Source organism: Panthera onca, chromosome E1 (assembly GCF_046562875.1).
Source record: "Panthera onca isolate mPanOnc1 chromosome E1, mPanOnc1 haplotype 2, whole genome shotgun sequence".
Classification (NCBI taxonomy): Eukaryota; Metazoa; Chordata; class Mammalia; order Carnivora; family Felidae; genus Panthera; species Panthera onca.
This window is the reverse complement of record NC_138352.1, coordinates 12,226,321-12,252,000: the sequence shown is the minus strand read 5'-3', so window position 1 is coordinate 12,252,000 and position 25,680 is coordinate 12,226,321. Positions and strand designations below refer to the sequence as shown.

Genomic DNA, 25,680 nt, shown 5'->3' with positions numbered 1-25,680 from the left:
CTTTGATTAATATGCAGTAGGGTAGTGTTTGCTACTTAGATCTTTTTTAGATAGAGGCAGGAAAGTAATTAAGAAGTTGGACACTTGCCAGTTTACATATGGGACTCGTTTAGAATATTATCGCCAGTGTTGGTATGCCAAATGTTTCAGGGTTGTTTAGAGAGAGCGGGAAGGAGGAAGAACGGAAAACAAAGGCACTGTGAAAGAACAGCATTTATTGCACGCAGCCAGTAGGCGCTGGGCCTTATTCTTCTGGCTGCCTTTCCAAACAACAGAAGAGGGGCCCCCGGTGCGCCCCGTAGCCCAGTAGCCTAGCCGGTCCTCAAGTGCAAACGTTGGGTGACAATCGAAAGAATTTAAAGAGGAAGGAAGATCGGTTTAGATAATCAGAGCTTTCGAATCCCTCGGTGGGTGCCTCCCCGCTCGGGGCAGGGGATGAATCGGGTACCTCCCGGCGCGGAAAGGGCATCGCCGGCCCCCGGCCCCGCGGGCGCCCGCAGGTCGCCCGGCCGCGGGACTGCGCGGGAGGGTCCCGGCGGCGCGCGGCCGACATGGTGGAGCCGCCGCACGCCCCCGCCGGCTCGCGAGGCCGCGTCTCCGGGCCCGGGCGGGCCGCGCCTGCAGGTACCCCACCCCCGGCGGCGCTCGGCGCGAGCGAGCGGGGCGGCTCTGCGCCCGGGGCCCCGAGTGGATAAAATGGCGTCGTGGCCACCCGCTGCGCCACCTCGGCCGCGGCCGTGCGGCGGGGGCGGGGGCGGGGGCGGAGGGCTCCCCCTCCCCGGAGCTGCTGAGCGCCCAGCGGCCTGCCCTGGGTCCTGCCGCGCTGATGGGTCCCTAACCTGCCCCCAAGCCATTTCTTTGCAGAAAGCACAGGCCCAAAAGCTGAGTGTTGTGGACACTTGGACTGTTGTTCTCAGTAAAACCTTTCACTCTGTTCTGCATTTCATAATTCCTTGTATTTGTGGAAGTTGACAGATGAAACGTTTAGAGTTGTGCCCCGAGATGGAATTGGCAATTCAGAGCGCTTTCTCCACGACATCCTGGCGCACGGGAGAGGCGGTGGGAGGGGAGAGGCGGTGGGAGGGGAGAGGCGGCTCTGGTGGTCAAAAGCCGAGCGCAGTTGTTCCGCTCATCCCGCTCCTGGAAGGACGAGCGGCAGGCGCCGTGTGTTATCAGTCAGCATTAGGAAACATTTTCAGCTATGGAGAGCGTTCGGAATTCCTTTCTATAATGTATGGTTTGCTGTTGGATCGTTTCAGTCCCGGGGACTTTGGGGGTGAAGAGCGAGCAGCGGGCTGTCTGTCAGTGGCTCAGTGCTAGTGCTGATGACGCGTTCTGCACGTTGCCGGGTGAACCGTGCGGGCGCTTCCCTATCTGATGAATTTGATCCCTCATTAGGATGTTGCTTACTCCAGCTGCTGGAAGTTCTGAGTTAAATACTGGAAGATCTAGCGTGCGTATGGTAACATTTTGGAATTTAAAGAAAAAGGAGGCTTTTCTCTTTAAATCATGCTCTTGTGTCACCGTTTTAATTTAATCACTTAAGGCAGTTATGTTCCTTAGATTTTTATAGGGACGCCTATTTTTAGAATGTTAGCAGCAGAAGAAAAGAGATTTTAACGTGATAGACCAACTTCATTCGGTTTTTCTTTTTACAGCTCTTTTAGGGGGAACGAGTTTGATAGAATGGTGGGGTGAGAGGGGCACTAGATGCAGGGTTCAGTTCAGCCCTTACTGCTTGTTAGCCGAAACAGCTTTTCCAAGTGTGAGCTCTCTGAAACAGAGGTTTCCCCATCTCTGAGATGGACAGCATTTGTTAAGGTTCAGTTAATTCAGTGTGTGTGGAGATGCTTGCAATTTCAAAGTGCTACGTGCTGTCTTATGGCTGTGACGACTCTGTACTCTCTCTCGGACTTGGGATCGCAGGCACGTTAGCCTTCCAGAGCCCCTGGGCGACGCAGGGCAGTCTAGAATACCTGTAAGAGAATACAGTCTCGCTTCGCTTCACGGCTCTCATTCATTTCAGAATCCCGCTCCTAGGAAGTCAGTCACTTCACGAATTCCTCTAAGCATAATTCTCTCTGTGAACTTTGGTTTATGAGAAGCATGTTATTCAAATATTGCTGAAGTCAGAAAGTTTTCTTAGGAAGAATGGTGTGCCTTCAACATGAAGAGAATGACGGCCCTTTTACATTTTCATTTTTGGAATAAGTTATCAGAATATGTCGTGGGGGCACCTGGGTGGCTCAGTCGGTTGAGCGGTGGACTCTTGATTTGGGCTCAGGTCCTGATCCCAGGGTTGTGGGATGGGGCCGCATGTAGGGCTCCGTGCTGAGCATGGAACCAGCTTAAGATTCTCTCTCTCCCTCCTCCTGTAACCCCACCCCCCGCTTGTGCACACACTTTCTCTCTCTCTGTCTCTCTCTGAAAAACTGAAAGAGGAAAAGGGTGCGTGGCAGCAGTGCTGGAGGTGGCAGGCCAGTGATAAAGACGGTGGCCGTGGTGACGGCAGGAGGACAGGGAGGGGACACACAGTTAGGGATCCCGGGGACAGAGCTGCTCAAACTGTGCTCCTCAGAGGCCCACAGATTTCAGAGGCATCCGCGTGGGGGAGGGACAGCGGCGAGTGAGTCTGGCCTGATTTTCCAAAGTGGCTCGGGGCGTCACACCTCGTGTGTTGGCGATGTCAGCTCTCCTGCTCATGTCTGCGCGCTTGCGCTGTCTTTAGCGCTGCGCTAAGAAGGCTGCGGTGAGTGGTGCTTTCAAAACAGGTCTTTAGTTGAAAACCGTAAGCGTGGCGTTAAAGTCATGACTTTTTGCTTTTTAGTTTTTGAGACCTTTCGGGCTTCTGAACATGTTTTTATGTTCGAACTATGGGTGTTTTTTAACATTGAAGCGATAGGACATGATTCTCATCGTGAAACTTCTTGAGCAGGGGGAAAAGATGAGGAAACAAGATACAAGTGGAATAAGGAAAATAAGGGGAAAGTAGCCCAAGGAATGGAGCCTGTGTGTCCTGTGCCTGCCTCTGTCACGGCACAAGGTCCTCTTCTTGAAGACACTGGGTCCGTTCACCTGAGGAGTCCCTGTAAGCCCATCAGGTGGGCCTGGGAAGCAGGGGTGCTCAGCTAGACGTGTCTGTCTAAGGGAGCCGTGGTTGAGGACACTGTGATGGGGGTTGCATGCGGACAGGTGTGATATGGGGCCCTGCCCTATACAGAGAGACGTGCTCGGGTCACGATCTCGCGGTCCGTGGGTTCGAGCCCCACGTCGGGCTCTGTGCTGACCACTGGCAGCCTGGAGCCTGCTTCGGATTCTGCGTCTCCCTCCCTCTCTGCTCCTCCCCTGCTCACACCGTGTCTTTCTGTCTCTCTCAGAAACAAATAAACGTTAAAAAAAATCTTTTAGGGGCACCTGGGTGGCTCAGTCTGTTAACCTTCAGACTTCGGCTCAGGTCATGATCTCGTGGTTCGTGAGTTCAAGCCCCGTGTTGGGCCTGTGCTGACAGCTCAGAGCCTGGAGCCTGCTTCAAATTCTGTGTCTCCCTGTCTCTGCCTCTCCTCTGCTCATGCTCTCTCTCTCTCATAAATAAATCAACATCAAAAAAAAAATTTTTTTTAATCTCTTAAAAAATAAGAACACTCCTGGGGCACTGGGAATGTACCAGAACTGGGAGCATCAAGGAATAGGGCCAAAAAATCAGAAGCGTAGCCCTACAGCATAGAGGGATTGTTACTACTCATCCTTAACTTCTTGGTTTTTATGTGTTTAATGTAAATCGCGCCCACAAAAGTAACTCTTCTTAGATAAATACTTCTATTAGTTTGGAGATCCGAAAGTTTAATTACAATGAAAAACATCATAATAATTGTCCCTTTCATTTTGTTCCTTATCCACCGTTTTCATTACAACTAAAGACATTTAAATAGAAACTATTTGTAGCAGCCTACGTAGTAAGTGATAACACCGTTGATAACGAGCAGCACGTTAACTTGTCAGCCTCCTTTTCGGCCCCTCCAAAGAGCTGCGTGTGTAAAGACCGCCGGTCTTTGCAGTGTTGGAGACAAAGGCCCTCGCTGCGAGTGGATGCAGGCTTTTCGGGCAGCGCTGGGGACCGAGCAGGCCCTCTCCTTTGTCCTCTCCGTGCGGGAGTGCAGGGCATGCACCGTTCGTTCTCTGGAACACTCTTCAAAGTCGCTTCTGAGACATTTCTTCATCTGCTTTCATCTCTCCCTTCCTCGTGCTCTTCTCCCCCGGCCTTCTCACTCTTTTCTGCCCCTTCCCGCTGTTCATGCCTAGTTCTGGAACGTTCAGCTCACCTCTGAGTCGCGAGCACTCGTCTCCTGGCGTGTGCCACCTGCGGACGTGTTCTCGCTGTTGAGGAAGAGGACACTGCCCAGGGACGGCGCCTGTTAGATGCGCCTCCCCCTCGGCTGGGCTGTTGGGGAGGCTGACGGGCACGGAGAGGAGACAGGAGTGGCACTGGTGGCCTTTTAAAGAGCTAGATAAAGCACCGGCAGCGTTGCCCCCGTCCACGCGGAGACAGAGGGCACAAGGACACGCCCTGTGCTGATGAGCTGAACCACGCACATCTGAGCTCCTGGCTGATTTCTCCCCGGACTTTGGGGCGGATCTGCCTGCATGTCTCGCGAGCACCCCAGACTCCCTGCTGAGTCTGCACCGTCATCTCCCTTCCTCCTCCCCCTTCTCAGAACTGCTCTTACTCCAGTGCTCCCGAGCTCAGCGCCCAAACCCCAGATCTGGGCTTCACTCTTGAGTCCTCCTGTCCCGCTCCCCACGTGTCCAGTCTTTCTGTAGGTCCTGTTAACTCTGCCAGCTAAATATCACTCCCCGTCCCCATCTCCCACGGCAAGGCCCTCGGGTTAGATTATCGTTACCGTCTTGGCCTCAGCTACGGCCACCAAAGTGGAGGATGGAGAAAAATTAGCATTTGGTTTTATTTTTTAGCATAGAAGGTAAGGAAGAAATCCCAGTGTTCTAGTTCTAATATTTGCTCTACAGCCTGACGCGTGTGTCCTCTACCAACGATCCAGGCCTGGGTCCCAGGTCTCACACGTGTGGTGGGTGTGGGCGGGGTGGGGTCTCACCTGCCGGAAGGGGCCGTCTCAGGGCCGCGGTCATTCCTTCTTGCACTCCGGGTTTTGAGCCAGGTCAGCTCGTGTGGGCTCAGTGAGGTTTCCATAGACCTGACGGCCCCAAACAGGGCCGTCTCAGCAGTGCTGCTGCCTCGGGAAACGGCTCAGGGCACCACCTTTGGTGCCGAACAGACTCCCGGCCCTCTCCTGGCAGAGTGGCTGGCATTCTGAGACTCACGAGTCTTTGACGAGAGGCTGCGTGTTCCCAACTTGCCGATGTGCAGCAAATGAGAACTCTTGTTTATTTTTGATATAGTTACTAACCTTTGCTCTGTGGGTTAACGTTGGGCTTTCCGTTGGCCATCCTGCGTGGGTCTCACTTCCCACGCGTGCTCATTTATTTGTTTTGTTGGAGCAGCATTCGGCAGTGAACTGCAGGTATCATGGCCCTTCAGTGGCTCCTGTGTACAGAGATGTTCTCATACAGCCACAGTGTAATGATAAATTTAGGACCTTTAGCTTTGGCATAATCCCATTAGCTAGTATACCTGAATTTAATACATTTAAATTTCACCAGTTGTCCCAATAATGCCCTTTATAGCAGTTGAACTCTGTGTATTTTTTTAAGTTTTATTTTATTTATTTCGTAATCTCTGTGCCCAGTGTGGGGCTCGAACTCACAACCCCAGGATGAAGAATCCCATGATCCACCGACTGAGCCGGCCACGCAGCCCTGTCTGTGTCTGTTGATGCCACTTCCTTGAATGGAAAGTAAAATGAGAGGATTCGCTACTTCAGAATTGTTTCTGATAGTAAAACGATAGCTCGGTGTGATGCTTAGTCCCGGCTTTTTTTTTTTTTTTTTTTTTTTTTAATGAGAAAGTGAGAGACCATGCAAGCTGGGAGAGGGGCGGAGGGAGGGAGGGAGAAAGAGACAGAGAGAGACAGAGAAAGAGAAAGAAAAAGAGAATCTCAAGCAGGTTCCATGCTCTTCGTGGAGGTTGGACACTCAGGGCACCTGGGTGCCTCGGTCGGTTACGCGTCCAACTCTTGATTCTGGCGCAGGTCATGATCTTGCAGTTCATGAGACCGAGGTCCGTCCGCATCAGGCTCTGCACTGACCGTGTGGAGTCTGCTTGGGATTCTCCCACCGCCACCTCCCCCCTGAAAATAAATAAACAAGCTTTTTCCAAGAAAGTTAAAAAAAAAAAGAGTCGGATGCTCAACCAACTGAGCCCCCCAGAGACCCCTTTAGTTCTTTTATGTATTTATTTCTGCATTCGTAATTTTCAGAGAAATACCTAGAACCTGCCCTTGGAAACACAAGAATACCTTCTGTTTACTTTTTAGGTACTTTTTATGTACTTTCGGTCTCCACGTACTGCCACTGAATTAATTTTTGGAGATCTAGTTTATTCTGATGTTGTTGAAGGACCAAGAAGTAAGAAACGGAAGAGCCCCTGAACTAGAAGAAAGGAGGAGGAGGGAGGAGCAGTGTGCCCAGTGATGGCAGGCCAGACGTGAAATGTCAGCAGCTGCAGCTGAAACCGACATGGGGACGGGACGTGTGCCAGGCCACAAGGTGCCCCAGAGCCCGCAGCTTGTCTGGGACCCCGGGGAACCCCGGGGGGAGACCGTACAGGCGGCGGGGCGGTGGGGGAGGGCATACACGGCCCAGCAGTTTGCTTTGTTTTAAGTAGAACGGTGTTGCCCCAGACTTCTTCACTCCAGGACCCATCTTTGAAGGAAACCACGTGTCCGTTGTAGATGTCTGCATTTGATCTTAGCCAAAAGGCCGAGAGGCGATCGATCGTTGTAGATTCTAATGTCAGTTACAACTTTTTGTAAATGTAAACTTTTTCACCGCTAATTGTAATCGTGTCAGATGCTCTGCCGAACACGGGAGGAAAACACTGGGCCGTCCTTGCCTTGTCAGAATCTACAGCCTAGAGGGAGAGACAGACTGTCACACGGATGGGTAACGCACACCAAGATGTACGCTCCATGCGAGAAGGAGCTTGTCTGTCCGGTTCAGCACTGTGTCCCCAGCATGATGCCCGCACGTAGGAGGCGCTCCGAGATAGTTCTCATCTAAATCAGGGCTTGGCGAGCGCGGCCCGCACGCCAAATCTAGCCTGCCACCTGCTTTTGTAAATAAAGTTTTGTTGGGACACGGCCATGCTCCTTCACTGACGTATTATCCACGGCGGCTTTTGCACCACAGTGACAGAGCGGAGTGGCTGTTTCAGAGGCCATGTGGCCCACAGGGCCTAAAATATTTACTCTTTGGCCCTTCACAGAAAATGTTTGCCAGGCCCTGGTCTAAACGAATGAAAAGGAAAGCAGACCGTCAAGTTTCATGTGTCCGAGGGCCCCAGCGGCGAGAGAAGAACGCTTCTCGGCTGAGATGTCTGCGGAGCTGAGATGGGCGAGAAGAGGAGGCCTGGAGTCCGGGTCGGGGGCAGCTGCTAGCGAGGCCCTGCCCGTGGGGAGCAGAGCGCGGGTGGAGTCTGGTGGACCTGGCTTGAGCACAGAGGAGGGGAAGGGACGGTGTGAGATGGGAGTCCCGAGAGACAGCCAAGGCCGGTGGGTGACCCGCAGACTTGGGTCTTTGTGTTAGGAGCCCTTTGAAGTGTTGCAGCGCGCAGTCGCGATGTGCTGGGTGTGCGTCTGGAAAGAACACGTGGTGTGGGGCTCCCTGCAGAGGAGCAGGGTGGCTTCGGGGGGTGGGGGGGGGCTCCTGGGGCGCTGTGACCCTAACCCCGTCGAGAAGTGGGGAGCTCGGCCAGGGGACGTTCACAGGGAGGTTTTGTTTCTCTCTCTCTCTTTTGTTTAAGTTTTAATTTATTTATTAATTTTACGTAATCTCTGTACCCAACATGGGGCTCAAACTCACCACCCTGAGATCATTTTTAAATGGAAGTTTCTAGAGATACTCACATCTAAACTCACAGGCATGACTTGATCCTGCCTGTCTGCTGTCTCAGATGTCGGGCATGTCCGTAGAAGTGACTTTCCTTCCTGCCAGGACTGCCCTGCTCTGCTTTTCTGGAGCTCTTTGCCTCAGACCCTGGGAAGGAATGAACGTCAGCAGGGCCTTATTGTCACGGCGGTCATCTCTTCCCAAGATGGCCGTACTGACAGAGACAGCCGGCTGCCCCCGCGCCTCTGATACCCCGGCTGCACCTCGGTGCCGTTGTCAGCCTTTTTTAGCCTAATGACTGGGGGTACTTCAAACTTTGAGATTTTTTTCATTTTTGTTAATGAAAAGAATTATTTTTCTCACATGGTCATCTCCTTGAATCCAGCGTTAGCCTTTGGTCCTTGGCCCTTTGTTGGTCTTGTAAAGCTCTAAAGACAAAGAACTATCTGTGAAAGTACAGAATTTAAGTATTTATCAGCCCTGGCCTCTTCCTACCTTATAGAGAAGTTTATAAATTGCTTTTTCTTACAGAGTGTTAGCAAATGTAAAGATCTGCATTTGTTTATTTTTCTCATAAGTGGTAACGGTGCCCCTATATTTTATCATCTCATAATGTCTCAAATGTTCTGGCTCATTTTTGTATTCATATTTATTATTTACAGTTTCATATTTTGATTATAAATATTTATAGAAAATTCCAAAACAAAATCATCTGAGTAACAGGATGGCATATGTTGGAATTGTTCTACGGTATTTATTGAAAATGCACTGGGTTTTGTGGTGTTTTCTTGCCAGACCGTGTAGCGTTTTGTCTTTGACTCTGTTTATTTTAAACAGAATAAGTAAGTTCGACTATAAAAATATCCATTAGGATGGCTGTTTTTCCAACAGAAGGTAACAAGTGTTGTCAAGGATGTGGAGCAAATGGAACCCTGTGTCTTGCTGTTAGAAATGCTTAAAATGGTGCAGCCACTATGGGACACAATGTGGCATTGCCTCAAGAAATTAAACATGGATTTACCCTGTGACCCCGCTGTCCCACTTCTGCGTGTGTACCCAAAAGAATTGAAAAGAGGGACTGGAACAGATATTTGTCCACTCGTATTTATAGCAGCATTTTTCACCGTAGCCAAAAGGTAGAAACAACCCAGATCGTCCCTGGACGGATGAGTCGGTAAACACGATGTGGCGTATGCACACAGTGGAGTGTGGGTCAGCCTTAAAGAGGAAGGAAATTCTCGGGGCACCTGGGGGGCTCAGTCGGTTAAGCGTCCGACTTCGGCTCACGTCATGATCTCATGGTTCGTGAGTTCAAGCCCTGCATCAGGCTCTGTGCTGACAGCTCGGAGCCTGGAGCCTGCCTCCCTCTCTCTCTCTGCCCCTCCCCTGCTCACACTCTGTCTCTCTCTCTCAAAAATAAACGTTAAAGGAAAAAGGAAGGACATTCTGACACCTGCTACAACACAAATGAACCCGGAAAACATTATGCTGACTGAAATCAGCCAGACCAAAAGGACAAAGATTGCACGAATTCCATTTATAGGAAGTTCATGGGATAGTCAGAGTCCCAGAGTGTGAAAGTCGAGTGGTGGTGACCAGAGCCTGGGGGCTGGGGGGCGGGGCGGAAGGAGGAGCTGGTGTGGAACAGGTATACGCTCCAGTTTGCTGATGCTTGTGCGGCGTGAATGTGCTTCAAGCCACCGCACTGTATACTCGAAAAGGGCGGAGATGGGAAATGTCTAGTTCACCACAAAAAATCTTTGCTTAAGATTGAATATGCCACACACGTCGCTTGCAACTTGTGTGTGTGTGTGTGTGTGTGTGTGTGTGTGTGTGTGTGTAGTATTTGTCAGTTCCAGAAATCGTCCAGTTTGGAGTTGAGAACCTTAGGGTTTATGTGGTCTGTCATCATCTTTGTGGAGTGAAGGGACTTCACATTGTTGGGGTCACTTGCGCCTTTAGCTGGAACTCAGGTTCGCTACTCGACGCGTGTGCTTTGGTTTGTCCAGGAAACCTTTATTGGTCGCCTGCCACGTGGCAGGCACGATGCCTCTAAAACTCAAAAGATACATCCGTGCCCTCGAGGAACTCACCTCCGGAATCAGACGTAACTCAGTCACCAGACTGGTGTTTTCATCACACTGAATCTCTTGGCGTGCGTAAAGTTGGAACGGTCTTCGAACAGTAGAGGTTTGACCTTTTAATTGCATTCCTATTGTCTGATGACAGTGGCCGCTCGTCTCAGGGACCTTTTGGGATTCCAGCTATGTCGCTTTTGTTATCGCAATTAAGCATTTAAGTTTTTGTTTTGTTTTTATTTAGAAGGAGAGGGGACGTGCGCACACACGCAGGGGAGGGGAAGAGGGAGAGTCTTAAGCAGGCTCCGCCATCAGCATGGATGGAGCAAGACGCACGGCTCGATCCCGCAACCCTGGGACCATGCGTGACCTGAGCTGAAGCCGACGGTCGGACACTGAACCGACTGAGCCACCCAGGCGCCCCTAAGCATTTAATTTTTTTTTTTTAAACATCTTGCAGTAGAAGAAAGTGTACAGAAAATGATACAACTGTCTACAATACACAGTTAACATAATCTTTTGCCACGTTTGCTTCAGATCTCTATTTTAGAAATGTTACGGACGTTGCTCGATCCCATTCTCGTCTCTGCCGAAGGGAATCAGACCTCATGTTTTTGTGTAAAATGACCAAAGTGTAAAATGGTGTCTCGTGGTGTTCAAGTGCGTTTCTTAATGATTGATGAGATTGGTTATTATTTCATGTTTTAGCAGCTATCGCGGGCATCCTCTAAATTGCATCTTCCTTTTCCCATTTTTGTTGGGTTGTTGTCTTTTTCTTATTGAGTTTAGGAGTTCTTTATTCTGATAATCATCGTTTATCTGTTCTCTCTTCTTCCTGTCTGTGGCTCGTTTTTTAGCTTCCTTTGTATGATATCTTCTGTCATACAAGTGTTTTTAATATTAACATAGTCAAATTTATCAACTCTTTAAGAAGATGAATGCCCCAGGTCATAGCGACAGCTTTCTGTATTTACTTATTGAGCTTAAAAAAAGTTTTACTGGGGCTCCTGGGTGGCTCGGTCGGATAAGCCCCTGACTCTTGATTTCGGCTCGGGTCACGATCTCATGGTCTGTGAGATGGAGACCTGTATGAGGCTCTATGCTGACAGCGCGAAGCCTGCTTGGGATTCCTTCTCTCCTTCTCTCTCTGCTCCTTCCCCACTCGTGCACGTGTGCGTGCTCTCCCCCTCTCTCCCTCTCTCTCTTTCTGTCTCTCTCTCTCTCAAAATAAATAAACATCTTTTAAAAAGTTTTACTTTTCGTAATTAGGTCTTCAATCCATCTAGAACTTACTTTAGTATATGAAAGAAGGCAGGGATCTACTTTTATGTTTTCCATATGGCTAGCCACTTGTCCCAACAGCATTTATTAGCTAGGCCTTCCTTTTTCCACCGGCCTGTGATGCTGTCCTTCGTACCATCAAGGATGCAAACACCTTTTTCAAACCTGATGTATAACTGTGTGTGAGTCCATCAGATTGGGAGGTGAGCAGTAATCAGAAAGCATTTTGCCCAAACCCTCTGGACCATTAAGAGAGAACGGACTCTTACACTGTGACCTGTTACGGGATAGAAATGATAATACGATGTATTCAGAAGGTACTCCAGGTTTCGGAAGGGACGCACTGGAAGCCAGGTTGTTTCTGTCCTGGCTTCTAGGTGTGGGTTGCAGTGAGGGCTAGCCCGGTCAGGAGGGGACCGGTCTGCCTCCTGGTATATCCTGTCCCTGAAGGAAGCAGGACTGATGGGGAGCGAACGGCGGGAGATTTGTTGATAATGAGCGATAATCCCCGTTTTTTAACTTGGTCTTATTTTCTGTGTTAAATGACAAGAGGCTCATTCATTTCTTTAAATTGTTATTACAAAAGCTAGTTTTTGTAGCACACACAAAACCAGTCGGGAAAATTGTCACAAACCAGGGTTGCAGAGGGGCGCCTGGGTGGCTCAGTCGGTTGTGTCCGACTCTTGATATCGACTCTGGTCACGATCTCACAGTTTGTGAGATCAAGCCCCCGCGTTGGGCTCTGTGCTGACAGCTTGGAGCCTGCCTGGGATTCTCTCTCTGCCTCTCTCTCTCTGCCCCTCCCACACTCACTCACTCTCTCTCAAAATAAATAAGTAAACATTGTTTAAAAATAGCTTAAATTCATCACCTCCCAGTTAAATCAGACACCAAAACCTTTTTTTTTTTTTTTTTTTTTTTTTAAGGTTGAAGTTGTCTCTAGGATGTTCTTTGTGGCTGTAGTGATCATTCTTTGCACTCTCTCCTTTTCTTTTAGCTTCATTAAATTTTAAGGGGGAAGCCCAGTTTTACTGCCTAGGAGTAAGTTTTTTCTTACTAAAAATTTGAAGAAAACATAATGATGAAAAGATTGTAAAAGAGAGGAAATATTTATTGCAATTATCTGTCATACTATTTGAAGAAACTGTCAAAGATTTCTGAGTTGTGTGAGTTGTATGTATAAGTTAAATTAATTTTTTATATTAATTTTATTTACTTTTGAGTGATACATACATACATACATCAATTTTTTTTAATGCTAATTTATTTTTGAGAGAGAGCGAGCACAAGTGGGGCAGGGACAGAGAGAGAGAGAGAGGGAGACACAGAATCTAAAGCAGGCTCCAAGCTCTGAGCTGTCAGATGTTTAACCGACTGAGCTAGCCAGGTGCCCCGAATGATCCGTACTTGTAATGCAGTCTGCTGGAAAATTCGTTGGAGTAGAAGTTGGATTGCAATGTTAGAAATACTCGAATAACTAGGAAATAAAATGCAGATACCAAATGGTGGATTCTTTAAAAGCATTTCACCTTGGGGCACCTGGGTGGCTCAGTCGGCTAAGCGTCTGACTTCGGCTCAGGTCATGGTCTCATGATTCGTGAGTTCCAGCCCCGCGTCGGGCTCTGGGCTGACAGCTCAGAGCCTGGAGCCTGCTTTGGATTCTGTGTCTCCCTCTCTCTCTGCCCTTACTCTGCGCGCATGCTCGTTCTCTCTCTCTCTCTCAAAAATAAACATTAAAAAAAAACTTTTTAAATAAATAAAAGTAATTTTGAAAAAAAAATGCATTTCACCTTTAAATGCTTCTTTATTTTTTTTTTTTAATGTTTTTATTTATTTTTGAGACAGAGAGAGACAGAGCATGAGCAGGGGAGGGACAGAGAGAGAGGGAGACACAGAATCCTTATCAGGCTCCAGGCTCTGAGCTGTCAACACAGAGCCCGACACGGGGCTTGAACTCACGGAGTGTGAGATCATGACCTGAGCTGAAGTGGGACGCTCAAACGACTGAGCCACCCAGGCGCCCCATTAAATTCTTCTTTAAAAGCATTTCACCAAGAGTGAAATACAAATGCAATATAGGAAGACACTGTATAAAGTGATTCTGGGGGCCTCCAATGAGAAGACTGCAAGTTAAGGAAATGGAAAGCAAGGGTGGAAGGAATCCTTGGAGATCCTTCGAGACTTCTTATTTGTTGTTATTAACACAGAGGAAACAATGATAAGCCATAATTGCTGGTCATACTAGATAAATAGTGTAGATGTCATTACACATATAAATTAATAGTATAACTAACCCTCGGTACCCCTGATAACAAGATAGCATTTTCTGATGCCTCTTCTCTCTCTCCCTCTGTCCCCCACCCCCAAAATACTGGTTCTGTTCCGCAGTTTCGCACCGTATTTACACTCGTTTTCTACTAAATGAGCGGTGTAGCCTCTGTACTCTATGCTAGCTCCGGCTGGAGGTCTCGAAGAGAACTACGGGCTGGACTCAAGGCCGCGTGTGGACACGTCGTCCCCGGCATTTCCAAAGCCTGAGTAGGTTTACGTGTGCCACGGCCACCGAAATTTCCAGCGTGCTGCGTTCAGCTACGCAGCTTCCTTTACTGCGGACGCCTTCCGAGACGCCCGCGTGCTCGCGCGTCCTGTGAGGCTCCTCCAGAGGGATGACGCTGTGCCGTCGTGGTCAGAACGGATATAATTGTAGAAACGTCAGCCCTTTTTCAAATGGGAACTTAGGAAGACGCCGAATAACTGTTTCCTTTGAGTCGTTTTTTGGCATGTGCCGCTCAGAATTGAAGCTGGAGATGAGGGGCCTCTCCCAAAGACTAGTTAACAGGGGCTCCGCTGACCCACGCGAGCAAGATCTAATCCCGTGTGTGTTTCATCTTTTGCAGACCTCAGTCACGGCGGATCGGCAGATCACTATGACAGTTCCCACCGGGGACAGCAGCCCACGCACAGAAGCGAAGCCAGCTGCAGCTGGGACCAAGTGATCACAGACAGGACCGACAAGGAGGCGTGGCCTTCCATCACAGGAACGGAGACTGAGTCTGCCTCAGAATGCACTACGGACACTGACTCTGCCTCCAACTGTGGCTCGGAGAACAGTAGCATGGCTACGGGGAGTGCCCAGGGCGCCTTCACCGGACACACCAAGAAGACGAACGGCAATAATGGCACCAACGGGGTGCCCGTCCAGAGCCCTTCTAACCAGGGTGCCCTGGGAGCAGGGGGCGCCAACGGGAACGGGAACGCGGCCCGAGTGTGGGGCGTAGCCGCGGGCCCCGGCTCGGGCCCAGCTCACTGCTCCCTCGGCGGCGGGGATGGGAAAATGGACAGCATGATCGGAGACGGGAGAAGCCAGAATTGCTGGGGTGCTTCCAACTCCAATGCCGGCATTAATCTCAACCTGAACCCTAATGCCAACCCGGCCGCCTGGCCCGTACTCGGACACGAAGGAACTGTGGCGACAGGCAACCCTTCCAGTATTTGCAGTCCGGTCAGTGCCATAGGTCAAAACGCGGGCAACCAGAACGGGAACCCGCCGGGCACTTTAGGTGCTTGGGGAAGCCTGCTGCCACCGGAGAGCACAGAACCACAAACGTCCGCTTCTCAGAATGTGTCTTTCAGCGTACAACCTCAGAACCTTAACACTGATGGACCAAATAACACTAACCCCATGAACTCTTCGCCAAACCCTGTCAATGCAATGCAGACGAACGGACTGCCAAACTGGGGCATGGCCGTCGGCATGGGGGCCATCATCCCACCCCACCTGCAAGGCCTTCCTGGTGCTAACGGATCCTCGGTGTCTCAAGTCGGAGGGAGCGGCGGCGAAGGACTCGGCGGTTCCGTGTGGGGCCTGTCCCCGGGTAACCCTGCCGCGGGAAGCAGCAGTTCTGGCTTCGGTCAGGGCAATGGAGACACTGTGAACTCGGCGTTGAGTGCTAAACAGAACGGATCCAGCAGTGCGGCGCAGAAGGAAGGAAGTGGCGGTAACGCCTGGGACTCGGGCCCTCCTGCCGGCCCCGGGCTCCTCGCCTGGGGACGGGGCGGCGGCAACAGCAGCGGCGTCGGTCACATCCATTCGGGGGCTTGGGGCCACCCCACCCGAAGCGCCTCTAACGGTGTGAATGGGGAGTGGGGGAAGCCCCCAAACCAGCATTCCAACGGTGACGGCAACGGGAAAGGATCGACAGGGTGGGACGGTCCGAGCGTCAGCGGCCAGAATCCTGCCGTGCAGCCCGGCAGCGAGCACGTGAACTCTTGGGCCAAAGCCGCGTCTTCTGGAACCACGGCAAGCGAAGGAAGTAGCGACAGTTCCGGCAGTCACCACGAAGGGGGCTCCGGGAGGGAAGGAGCAGAAGGCCGGAGGCGAGATAAAGGGATCCTAGACCAAGGGCATATCCAATTGCCAAGGAACGATCTGGACCCGAGAGTCCTGTCTAATACTGGTTGGGGACAGACTCCCGTAAAGCAAAACACTGCCTGGGAATTTGAAGAGTCCCCTAGGTCTGAGAGGAAAAATGACAACGGGACAGAGGCCTGGGGCTGTGCGGCTCCTCAGCCTTCACACTCAGGGGCGAAGAGTGATGGGTCCATCGTGAGCAGTACAAATACCTCTGCAGTATCCGGGTGGGTCAGCTCACCGCCTGCTGCTGCGCCGGCGAGCACAGGGTGGGGGGACGGCAGCAACAAAGCGCCAAATGGCCCGGGGGTCTGGGGGGACTCGATAAGCTCTACTGCTGTTAATAATGCTGCTGCTGCTGCTGTCGCCAAGAGCGGCCACGCTTGGAGTGGGACCGGAAACCAGGAGGACAAGTCGCCCACCTGGGGGGAGCCCCAGAAGCCCAAATCTCAAACCTGGGGAGACGGACAAAAATCCAATCCGGCCTGGAGCGCTGGAGGGGGAGACTGGGCGGACTCGTCTTCCGTCCTCGGACACTTGGGGGACGGGAAAAAAAATGGCTCTGGATGGGATGCCGACAGTAATCGGTCAGGGTCTGGTTGGAACGACGCTACCAGGTCTGGGACCAGTGGCTGGGGTAATGGCACAAACGCAAAGGTGAATCCAGGGACAAACTGGGGAGAGTCTTTAAAACCTGGCCCCCAACAGAACTGGGCGGGCAAACCCCAAGACAGCAATGTGAGTAACTGGGGAGGAGCCGCTTCCGTTAAGCAGACGGGAACCGGGTGGATCGGGGGTCCGGTCCCTGTCAAACAGAAGGACAACAGTGAGGCCACGGGCTGGGAGGAGCCTTCTCCGCCATCCATCCGACGCAAAATGGAAATCGATGATGGTACCTCAGCTTGGGGTGACCCGAGCAACTACAATAATAAAACTGTAAACATGTGGGATAGAAACAACCCGGGCATGCAGAGCAGTACCACGGCCGCCGCCACCACCACCACCACCACCACCACGAGCAGCAGCACGGACGTGGTCGAGACGCCGCCGTCACACCAGGCCGGCGCCCAGCTGAGTCGATCGCCGCTGCTCGGTCCAGGTATGGCGGGCCCTTTAGGTGACTCTCGAACTTACGCGAGATCGCTTGTTCCTAGCACGGGTGTGTACGTATCCCCGTGGCGTTTTTAGGTAGCAGAGGACGTTGATTTAAGTGCCCTTCGCCTTGTAGCATCGTACTTAAATATTATCCCCGGAGAATAAATAAAGTGGGATTCTCTGATAGCTTTCTTTCTACCCGAGAGAGACAGAGAGGTTCGGCACTTCCAGTGTTAAGGAGAGTAAAGAAGAAATACCCCCCGTTCGGGAAAAGACCGGGGACCGTTGTGTTAGCTGGTGTTTCCTTGCGACAGTCTTCGTTTCCTTACGGGATGAGCCAGTGGTCCTCCAGCCCGGCCTTGGTTAGAAGTGCTTGGGGGCCGGGGGACCGGTCACCAGCGTCTCTGGCGACGTGGGTCTGCGGGAAGCCCGTTCGCGGGTAGCTTTAGAGCTCCGCGGGCGTTCCTGATGCGTGGTTGCGCTGAGATGAAATCGTGCGTGTAGCGGGAGTGGCGTTACACAATACAAGGCACGTTGTGATTCCAGTCGGAAGAAAAATCCTAAAATTAGACTAAACCTTGGGTTTTGAGTTCCTGCTTTGCGCAAGGCACTCTGCTGGACGCTGGCGGCAGGAAGGAGGCCCAGACCAGAATCTTCCCCCCAGGGAGCGGGGATTGTGACAGGATGAACACACAGTACTCACCGCATGGGATCCAGATAAGATCCAGCCGGGCTTTGTGACGGGAGCGGGCAGCGGCCCCGCTTTCTAGCTGGGACGTCGGTGCGTGGCACACACAGCCTTACTGCCCCGGGCGTGGAGCCTGCCTAAGCAGTGGCCCCTAACCGGGCCTCCGAATCACAGAGTCCCAGGTACAGAAGAACCAGAAGGAGAGTACAGTCCAAGTCAGGGCCCCCCTCCCCCCGTCCTGCACGCTCCCCACACAGCTAGAAGCCTCTGCGTCAGGGCCCCCCCACGGTACCGGGGAGGCCCCCTCCCGCCCAGCGCCCTTCTCGCCTGCTGCTCTGGCTGTCATGTCTCCTCAGGCGGTGCCGTCACCAGCCTCCCTCTGGCTTCTGTAATTGCTCGTGTAGTGCCGTCCTTGGGGACTGCCCAAAGCACGGCAGGCCCTCTTGTCCCATATCGCAGAATTTCGAGCGGCAGTGTGGCACATAGTCCTGTTCCGTCTACCCGTTCTCCGTGACGTCTTCCTGGCTCCTTAGAGCTCCTCCTCACGGTCATGGTTTTTTTTGTTTGTTTTGTTTTTTTAATTTTTTTTTTAACGTTTATTTATTTTTGAGACCGAGAGAGACAGAGCATGAACGGGGGAGGGTCAGAGAGAGGGAGACACAGAATCTGAAACAGGCTCCAGGCCCCGAGCTGTCAGCACAGAGCCCGACGCGGGGCTCGAACTCACGGACCGCGAGATCGTGACCTGAGCCGAACCGAAGTCAGCCGCCTTACCGACTGAGCCACCCAGGCGCCCCCACGGTCATGGTCTTAACTCCTTTTTGTTTGTCCTCCGGATAAGCTGTTAGCTGGCGAGGAGGGTCTTTGTGCCCAGAACTGATGTCGTGGGTTTACGCGTGTGGCTCTAACGAGCGAGCGCAGAATCAGGTGAGGCTGTAACCTCCTTCCCTCCTCAGAATCCTACTCCTTGTGATGCGCTCTAAGTTTCCTTTAGCCTTTTGGAGCCGCGTCACACTGTTTTTCTTAAATTCAGCTTAAAGTCTGAAGTACCTCTTTTCGTTACGACTGCTACGAAGCCCTTCCTTGCTCAGGACTGTTCCTTGTGCACTTGGCCCCTTGGTCCCAAGCGTAGAACTTTGCACCCAGTAAACGTTGGATTCCAGTCCCCTAGCCTGTTGAGATCTTATTGTTTCCTGATTCTGTAATCAGCGTATCGGTGATTCCTTCCAGTTTTCTACTGGAATCCCTAAATTTTCGTAAACGCGCCATAAAGACAACACTAAAGATAGAGTCCTTTCTTCACGGTCACTCAGTCGGTCACCTTATATGTGGAACAGAATTTGCATCCACAATCCAACGCAAGGGAGTCTGGAAGGTGACGTGTTTTAACTGTGAGCCTCATAGAAGGCAGGAGAATGGATGTTGAGTGGCTGTTGACTCTGTCCTGTGCAGAGATGTGGGTTCAAAAAAGATCGCTCTGACCACCCAACATCATTGAAACAGATACGAAGGGAGAATCGTTGGGCACCCCCACCGCCTGGTACCATGCTCTCACACCCACCTACACGAATGCTTCTAGAACTGGCGCCTTTATCCTTTTATTTGACCTACACTCACTGGAAATACATCGTTGAACACTCTTGTGTGCCAGGCATGTAACGGTGTGGAAGACAGGAGCTCTGCCCTCTTTGAACCTCCACGCGCCTGGACTACTTGAGCATGGTGCCCGATAGTCAGGGCCAGCAAAGTACGGCACGTAGGATGGCCTCCAACCAGGGTTTGGACCACGAGGGGTCGGGGCTGAGCCGACGTCGGGCAGCAGCACAGAGGAGTGTTTCGGATGGAGGGGCGAGCGCTCGAGAAGGTCCACGCCGGAGAAGAGGCGGCGTGTGGGAGGAACAGAAAGAAGTTCACAGGGATCTGGGGTTGGGGCAAGGGGTGGGGTGGCAGGCCTTGCAGACAAGAGCTGGAGAGGGGCCAAGGCAAGATTGGGCCGGGCCTTCCAGGCCCCTGAAGGAGCCAGGTTGTACCCAGGGGTTTCTGAGAGGCCGGTGAGAAGCTTCACAGACTGAATGATCAGACCTCTTTGTAGAATCGTCCCAACTAGAAAAATCAGTGGGAAGCAAAGCGGGAGAGGAAGAGCCAAGCTCAGCCAGGGTCTTGATGGTGATGGTGGCCTGGGTTGGGACGGTGGCTGGAAAGCACCATGGAGACAGAGGTGGCAACCGGGCTTGGAAACCAGGTGTGGGAACAAAGAGGAAAGGCGAGCACGGGGGGTTCGGAGCTCTGGCAAGCGGGCCGGTAGGCATGTCCCTCGCTGACTCACCCGGGAGCACGGCGGGAGACATCTGTCCCATGGAGATGGGGCAGAGGCTGGTTGTGGAAGCCGGTCCCAGCCACAGCTTGGGCGGCAGGCACAGCGGGGGGAGAGCGGCAGGAGTCGAGGGCAGGGTCGGGAGCCGAGGTTTTGTTTAAGACGGTAGAACTCAGCTTATTGTTTGAAGACTGACAGAAAGGAGCCAGTAGAGAGGGAGAGTAAATGCAAAGGGAGGGGCTCCCTGCATCCAGCCGGGAGGAGGCCCGAGTGTCTGTGGCCAGAGGGTGACAGACGCCTTCCGGGATTCTTTTTCTCTGAGGGTGTCAAGGACCCCGGCCTCAAGTGCAGACGGGGCGGACAGGAGCAGAGGCGAGGGTCGCATTCGCCCACGTAGGAGACGGAGCAGAGGGCTCAGCAGGCGTCCCCAGAGGGCTGCTGGACAGCGTTTGGGACCCAGAGGTCGGTTTCACAGTAGATGGACGTTCATTTACCCAGCGTGTGTTCGTTAGGACCCACTGTGCGCCGGCTCGCGCTCTGCTTTGGGGGACAGCAGGGAACAGGAACAGGCAGAACCCCTGCCCTGGTGGCGGTGTGATCCGGGAAGGAGGGCCGAGGCTCGCGGGTTAGCCAGCGACTGTGCAGGGTGTCGGCGGTGCGGAGGAAGAAGCCGGGCAAGGGCGAAGGGGGCAGAGATCGTCACCTCGGGCAGGGCCGCCGAGCACGTGACTAGCTGTTGGGTCTTCGCTGTAAGCATCCGGCAGCTAGAGCGGAAGGAGGGCTGTCTCCCCTTGTGCGGTCAGTTCAGTTCAGTTCAGTTCACCGCCCTCCAGACCCCTCCCTGCGCCGGTCCACCCGCCGGACGTGGCCTCCGCAGCCTCCTGAGATTCCTTGGCGATCCACTCTGCTCTGGGCCGCCGTACGGGGAATCCTCTCTGGAGCTCAAGGCTCTTGCAGCCTCTGCACACACGCCTCCATTCCCCGAACCAAAGGTCAGAAACCCGGTGGGCCGCGGACTGCAACACGTCCACAGAGGTGCCTTCATCGGCCCACGGTTTTCGTATGAATCAGCAGTTATGACGAAAACGTTTTATATAAAATTCCAGATCTCTGGCCTCTTGAAATCCCGGAAGCTCTGACACGTTGGATTTGGACGGCAGCAGTCAGAGCGGCTGCCTGGAAGCCCGTGAGCCTCGTCGCTTGCCACCCCCCCCCCCCCCCCGCCTCTCGTGCCTCCCCGCTGAGAGGTCACGGGTGCTTTGCACGGGGGGCCTGTGTGCATGAACCGGCTGGTTCCCTGGGGCGCTGGGGTTCGGGACTCCTGTTTTTTACCAGGTTGTAACTAACATTTCTAAGCACTTTGAAATGTTATGTAAAGAACTTGAAGGAATGAGAAGTGGGAAGCAAGAGAATTGAAGCCAGAAACGGAAGGATACGGACGTAGAGACGTGGTGCGGTCCGGGGGCAGAGGTGATGGATGAGCTACGTCACGGGGACTGTGGTGTGATTAGCACCCCAGTGGATGTTTGCGCTCTGGGAAGAATTGATGGTTAAAAATAGCTGTCATGGGGCGCCCGGCTGGCTCAGTCCGTAGACCATGTGACTCTTGGTCCCAGGGTTGTGAGCTCTAGCCCCACGTGTGGCGTTGCGTGACACAACTGTCGTGTCCCGTCCGCCCAAGACTTCTTCTGGGAATCCTCACCCCAGTGCCACTCCTCCCAGGTCACGGTTTGAGCGTCTGTGTTTGCGCCCCCTCCCTCTGCTCAGGGTCTTCTGGAAAAAGCTCCCGCCGCAGCGTGTCCCTGGGCCGGGGGTTCCTGACGTGCGGTGCACCTGCGCACCCCCTCTCCTGGAACCTCGCGGCCCTGGGCCTCAACGTACGGGTGGAAAGTGGCCGACTGAGGGCGCGCGCGTGCGCGGCGAGGTCCCGGTGTGCGGTGTCCGCCTCGCCCGCCGCCGTTCTGCGAGCCTGCGTCCGAAACGGCCCCACAGACATTGGAACCGTGTTGCATTAGTGGTTTTTTTCCTCTCTGGGATGTTCCCCTTAGGATCTACTCTTCCCGGGTGTTGTGGTAGACGGAGAGTGAGACCTCCACCCCCGATAAAGACGCTCTCGCCCAAATCGTTCTCTTCTACGTGAAAAATATTTACCGGTGATTTTCCTTTAACGAATTGCACCTGATGTCGCCGAGTGGAAGGGAAGGGACATGCGCTCCATGCAACCATAGCAGTGGGGTTTTCCGCGTCCCTGGTGTCCCCTGCAGGTGTCAGGCCTGACGCGCGTGAGCGATCGCGGGGCCAGAGCAAGAGCGTGGGGGCGGTGCGGGCTGTGTTTGGCCGCCTGACGGAGACGGACAGAAAGTGAGACCGGTGTCTTCCGGGCAGAAACTCCCGAGCTCAGCGGATGGTGATGTGGGCCGGGGTCCTGCCCCACGTCTCCCCTCACGGCGGTGTCCCTCTCCATCCGGGCCACTGAGCTGTCACACGGAGGTATGATTCCTGCCCCACATCACCCCAGGGGTTCAAGTCCCAGGCCTGAAGCAGGCACTCTGTGCAGTGAGAGCAGAGCTCGTCGCCCTCAGGGGTTACAGGAGGTAGAAGCCTGTCACTTTCCCAGCCTGGCGCACCGAGCTGTTCTTTGAGGCTGTAGAAGGAGCAGTCCCCCCGTCACACCAGCTGCCTCCTAGCGATGACAGCTCGCTCCTTCCTTTTGGCCCTCTGCATTCGTCCACGCAAAGGTCGGCCCCGTGGCCCTCCTGGCGGGGACTGTGACATCACTCATGGCAGCAGCGGTCATAGCCCCCATCAGGCTGTGAGTCACCTCGTGGCTCGAAGCCTCGCCCCGACTGGTTTTCGTAAACCTTCCGGGCTTCTGTGCTCCCAGCAACTAACTGATGCACCCGACCAACTGACGAAATTTCTGCTCTTCATAAAGCTGGTCTTTTGCACGTTTTCGGCGGCTTGCTGTTGGCCTTGCTGGTTTCACACAGACTTGCACCTGTGTCAGAGCTTGGGTTCTAAGTTGTTGATCATGATCACTTGAGAGTATTGACCTCTTCTACAAGATATGTTTCCTCAGTTACATTTGTGTGTGTCTGGTTTGACAGAAGGAAATGCTACACTTAGGACACTCACGTTTGTCCCATTCTTGTTATGCAGATATTAATTTGTTTTCTGATGAGCCTGAGGAAAATGGAAGGTAATTTAGGAAATGCAACATAGTTTCATAAACTGGATTGTTTGGCTCTGCTTCAAACCATTCAGGAGATGGAACGTGGTAATACTCTGGACGAGTGTCCCTCTGCCTGTCTTGATCAGGGATGATAAGCTGCCGGAGAGGGACCCGTGGGGCAGTCGGGTCGTGTAAGACGGCACGACACAGAACCTGCTCCTTAACATGCCGTGACTTCACGAGAACGTGAGCCAGGTGTGCAGGACCTGCTCGCTTGTGCCCTAGTGCGGCAAAGAGCTACCGAGTCTTTGGAGAGCCCGTCTGTTACTTTGACAATCACTGGAGGTGTGGCCCAGAGTGGGGAAGTGCAAGCATAGCGTTTACTTCTGTTCCTAAGGGAAGGACGCGGATCCTAAAAATACTCCGCGGCCTGCTTAATACACTTAGAAGTAAATGTTCTGGACACTTAAAACTCAATTTGCAGACACAGGAGAACGTTGAATATCAGTTAATTAAACTTTTGACGTAAAGTAAACCCTCACTGCAGACTCTGAATCTAACGATGAGATTGGGGGAGAATGTCAGGGTGAACTCTCTCAGGTTTCGCCCAAACCTTTAGATCGACGCTTTGAAAGGAACCGGGGGGTCAGGGAGTAGAGAGATCGCTAGTCATAGAATTAGTTTAGCGTCAGATAGGAAGGCCATTGTAGACTGGATCCGAGCTAAACCAGCAGCATAGCGTCGTCGTGAAACCTTGCTTGGGGCTGTGTTTTCCAGCAATGAATGGAAGTGAAATATTAATGCCATAGGCCGATCGGTAAACTGGGACCGCACTGCTCGTGTTGATCGAATTGCAGGATTTTTTTATCCATTTTACTACCTGTTCTCCCCAGCTCCTCGGGCGTGTCTACCCGCTGCCTTGGCCGGGCATTCCAGCAGGGAACCCCCACCCCCGCCCCACCCCAGGGTAATCACTGTGGCTGCCCCCAGCAGGTCGGAGAAGGCTCCGCCAGAGGCCCACTGCACTTTGCACTTGGGTACTTAATCCCCTGATACTACTTAGGTTTTTTTTATCACTTAGTTTTCCAGCACAAAATCATAACCAAAGGCAGAGACTGTGCAAGCTAATCGTGGAAGAGGCTTATCACCCGTCCGATAAACTAAAACTTGGAACAAACTGGATTCGGGACCCCGCTGCCTAGGTTGACGAGACGCGTGTGTTGTTGCCCCCAGTCTCTTAAAGAGCAGAAGCTGGAGAACGCTGTCCTTCCTGCAGCTCCCCCGCCCCTTCATCATCCTTTGGTATAAGAATGAGACCAAAACACGGAGTCACCCGCAGAGAGAATCAGCAGGTGCTGCCGGGAGCGCAGCTGTTCTCACACCGCGACTTCAGAGAGAGATCGCCAGGACCGCCCCGGCCAGAGTGATTCTGTTTTAAGCACCACACGGTAGTTACTAAGAGGAGTCATCTGAGCAGTCTGCTTTTTGTGGATATGGGATTGGGGGGGGGGAGGGGGCAGGGAGGGGGGTGTTTGGTGGGGGCGTCTTCACTTTCCTGTGTTTTGGGGGGCGTGGTAAGCGGGGCTGGAGCAGAAGGAGAAACAGGGCATCAGAAGCGTCCTGCAGGAGAGGTGGGAGGGACAGTTCTCAGTGCACACCCTGGGGATACGCACACAGGTTTTTGCTGGAGGTACCTTCGGTTCAAAAGGAATGAATAAGACCATTAAAAGTACAATTTGGCTCCCCCTTGTATCAATGAAAAAGAGCGCGTTTAAAATCTCTATTAGCACACTCCAATAAAAACCAAAGAAACGTCCCCTTTCTAACATCTAGCTCTTCTGAGCAGCTCGAGGCCACGTGGCCAGTGAAAAAGGACCTTATCTGTAACCCTCACATAGAGTCCCTTGAGTCTGGAAGAGAAGTTTTACATGAATGCTCTTGAAACGAGGCATCCAGAAAAGTAGGAGACTTTACCATCTGACTGAGCGAAAACTCCTGTATAGAGAGCTTCACTATGTAAATATCTGTCTGGATTTCAAATATGAAAAATTAATTGTTGCCATAGCTACCAGTTATTCGTTGTCCCTCCATAAGCCAGTGGCCAAGCAAGCATTGTAATAAATTTATAGTAAGCGTGATGGCCACTGGTGTGAACAAAATCCCGTCTCGTTAATATTCAAGTCGGTACCTAGAAATGCCAAGCACATAGCTGGCACTCAGGTGCTCAGTCGATGCAATTTCAGTCTTTTATCTTTCCTTCATTTAATTATAATTGGCCATTTTTTTAAATTAAAAAAATGTATTATTAGAGTGCACGAGCCGGGGAGAGGGGCAGAGGGAGAGAGAGAGGGGGGGAGAAGGAGAACCTTAAGCAGGCTCCATGCTTGGCACGGAGCCCAACACGGGGCTCGATCCCACGACCCTGGGAGCATGACCTGAGCGGAACGCGAGTCGGGCGCTCAACTGACCGAGCCACCCAGGCGCCCCTAATAGGCCGTTTTCTAACCGATCCTTTCTTCCCAATAAGGACTGCCTGTCATACTTAGAAAACTATAGAGGTAGCACCCGTGGAACAAGCTAGAGTTGGTTTCTTATTTCACAAAAGAAAGAACGCACTCTGTG

At 52.4% G+C, this 25,680-nt stretch overlaps 1 protein-coding gene across 4 annotated transcripts in view; it reads left to right on the top strand.

The window, feature by feature from the left end:
- The window catches only part of TNRC6C (trinucleotide repeat containing adaptor 6C), a 142,858-nt gene that overhangs the window by 72,445 nt on the left and 44,733 nt on the right, over window positions 1-25,680 (top strand). For all 4 annotated transcript variants that reach the window (XM_078438089.2, XM_078438087.2, XM_078438088.2 and 1 more), the window contains one exon: window positions 14,276-16,888. In XM_078438089.2, coding sequence (XP_078294215.2) covers window positions 14,276-16,888 — 2,613 coding nt within the window. The remainder of the gene's footprint in view (window positions 1-14,275; window positions 16,889-25,680) is intronic.